The sequence below is a fragment of the Dipodomys spectabilis genome, unplaced genomic scaffold (assembly GCF_019054845.1).
Source record: "Dipodomys spectabilis isolate Male_0828 unplaced genomic scaffold, ASM1905484v1 ptg000213l, whole genome shotgun sequence".
NCBI classification, from domain to species: Eukaryota; Metazoa; Chordata; class Mammalia; order Rodentia; family Heteromyidae; genus Dipodomys; species Dipodomys spectabilis.
In genome coordinates, this window is record NW_024870890.1 from 35,759 (window position 1) to 37,633 (window position 1,875).

At 67.5% G+C, this 1,875-nt stretch overlaps 1 protein-coding gene across 1 annotated transcript; it reads right to left on the reverse strand.

The window, feature by feature from the left end:
• Nucleotides 1-267: 267 nt before the first annotated feature.
• On the reverse strand, nucleotides 268-1,875 carry LOC122122642 (keratin-associated protein 10-7-like). Its single transcript, XM_042696955.1, has one exon. It carries the CDS (start codon nucleotides 1,873-1,875, stop codon nucleotides 268-270), a length of 1,608 nt encoding a protein of 535 aa, XP_042552889.1.

The following is a 1,875-nucleotide window of genomic DNA, read 5'->3' on the forward strand; positions in this document are numbered from 1 at the left end:
AGCTTTTGCTTTGCCTTTCTAGGTAAGTACCCTATAGAAATCTCCCTTGAACTCACCGTATTTCAGGTAATACATTTGTTAACCTCCTGCGTATCACCCAACACGTGTACTAAGAATCCTAGTCAGAGGGTTTTCAAGTAAACGGCATTCGTGAGCAGGCCAGAGCGGCCATACTACCATCAGATGAGCCGGCCTTCCGGCCCCAAGCGCCTCTGCCCTCAGTGTCAGATCCCAGCTCCCGAGCTTGGCCTGCGCCAAACTTTCCTCTCAAGGACTTCTATCAGAGTGGCTCCGGATGTTCACGGAACGTTCATGCACTGGCTCCATCTCCCTGTGCGATCTGGGAGCAAACTGGGAATGCTGGGAGTGGGGGAGGGGGACGCGCCAGCCTGTGCTCCCCCTGCAGCCCACACACGGGACACAGCCGGCAGGGGGAGCACAGCAGGGGGAGCACAGCAGCAGGGGGAGCACAGCAGGGGGAGCACAGCAGGGGGACCACAGCAGGGGGAGCACAGCAGCAGGGGGAGCACAGCAGGGGGAGCACAGCAGCAGGGGGAGCACAGCAGGGGGAGCACAGCAGGGGGAGCACAGCAGGGGGAGCACAGCAGGGGAGCACAGCAGGGGGAGCACAGCAGGGGGAGCACAGCAGGGGAGCACAGCAGGGGGAGCACAGCAGGGGGGGAGCACAGCAGCAGGGGGAGCACAGCAGGGGGAGCACAGCAGCAGGGGGAGCACAGCAGGGGGAGCACAGCAGCAGGGGGAGCACAGCAGGGGGAGCACAGCAGCAGGGGGAGCACAGCAGCAGGGGGAGCACAGCAGGGGGAGCACAGCAGCAGGGGGAGCACAGCAGGGGGAGCACAGCCGCAGGGGGAGCACAGCCGCAGGGGGAGCATAGCGGCAGGGGGAGCACAGCAGCAGGGGCAGCACAGCAGGGGGAGCACAGCAGGGGGAGCACAGCAGGGGGAGCATAGCAGCAGGGGGAGCACAGCAGGGGGAGCACAGCAGGGGGAGCACAGCAGGGGGAGCACAGCAGCAGGGGGAGCACAGCAGCAGGGGCAGCACAGCAGGGGGAGCACAGCAGCAGGGGGAGCACAGCAGCAGGGGGAGCACAGCAGGGGGAGCACAGCAGGGGGAGCACAGCAGCAGGGGGAGCACAGCAGCAGGGGGAGCACAGCAGGGGGAGCACAGCAGCAGGGGGAGCACAGCAGCAGGGGGAGCACAGCAGCAGGGGGAGCACAGCAGGGGGAGCACAGCAGCAGGGGGAGCACAGCAGGGGGAGCACAGCAGCAGGGGGAGCACAGCAGCAGGGGGAGCACAGCAGGGGGAGCACAGCAGGGGGAGCACAGCAGCAGGGGGAGCACAGCAGCAGGGGCAGCACAGCAGGGGGAGCACAGCAGCAGGGGCAGCACAGCAGCAGGGGGAGCACAGCAGGGGGAGCACAGCAGGGGGAGCACAGCAGCAGGGGGGCACAGCAGTAGGGGGAGCACAGCAGGGGGAGCACAGCAGCAGGGGGAGCACAGCAGGGGAGCACAGCAGCAGGGGGAGCACAGCAGCAGGGGGAGCACAGCAGGGGAGCACAGCAGCAGGGGGAGCACAGCAGGGGGAGCACAGCAGCAGGGGGAGCACAGCAGCAGGGGGAGCACAGCAGCAGGGGGAGCACAGCAGGGGGAGCACAGCAGCAGGGGGAGCACAGCAGGGGAGCACAGCAGCAGGGGGAGCACAGCAGGGGGAGCACAGCAGCAGGGGGAGCACAGCAGGGGGAGCACAGCAGCAGGGGGAGCACAGCAGCAGGGGGAGCACAGCAGGGGGAGCACAGCAGCAGGGGGAGCACAGCAGCAGGGGGAGCACAGCAGGGGAGCACGGCAGGGGGAGCAT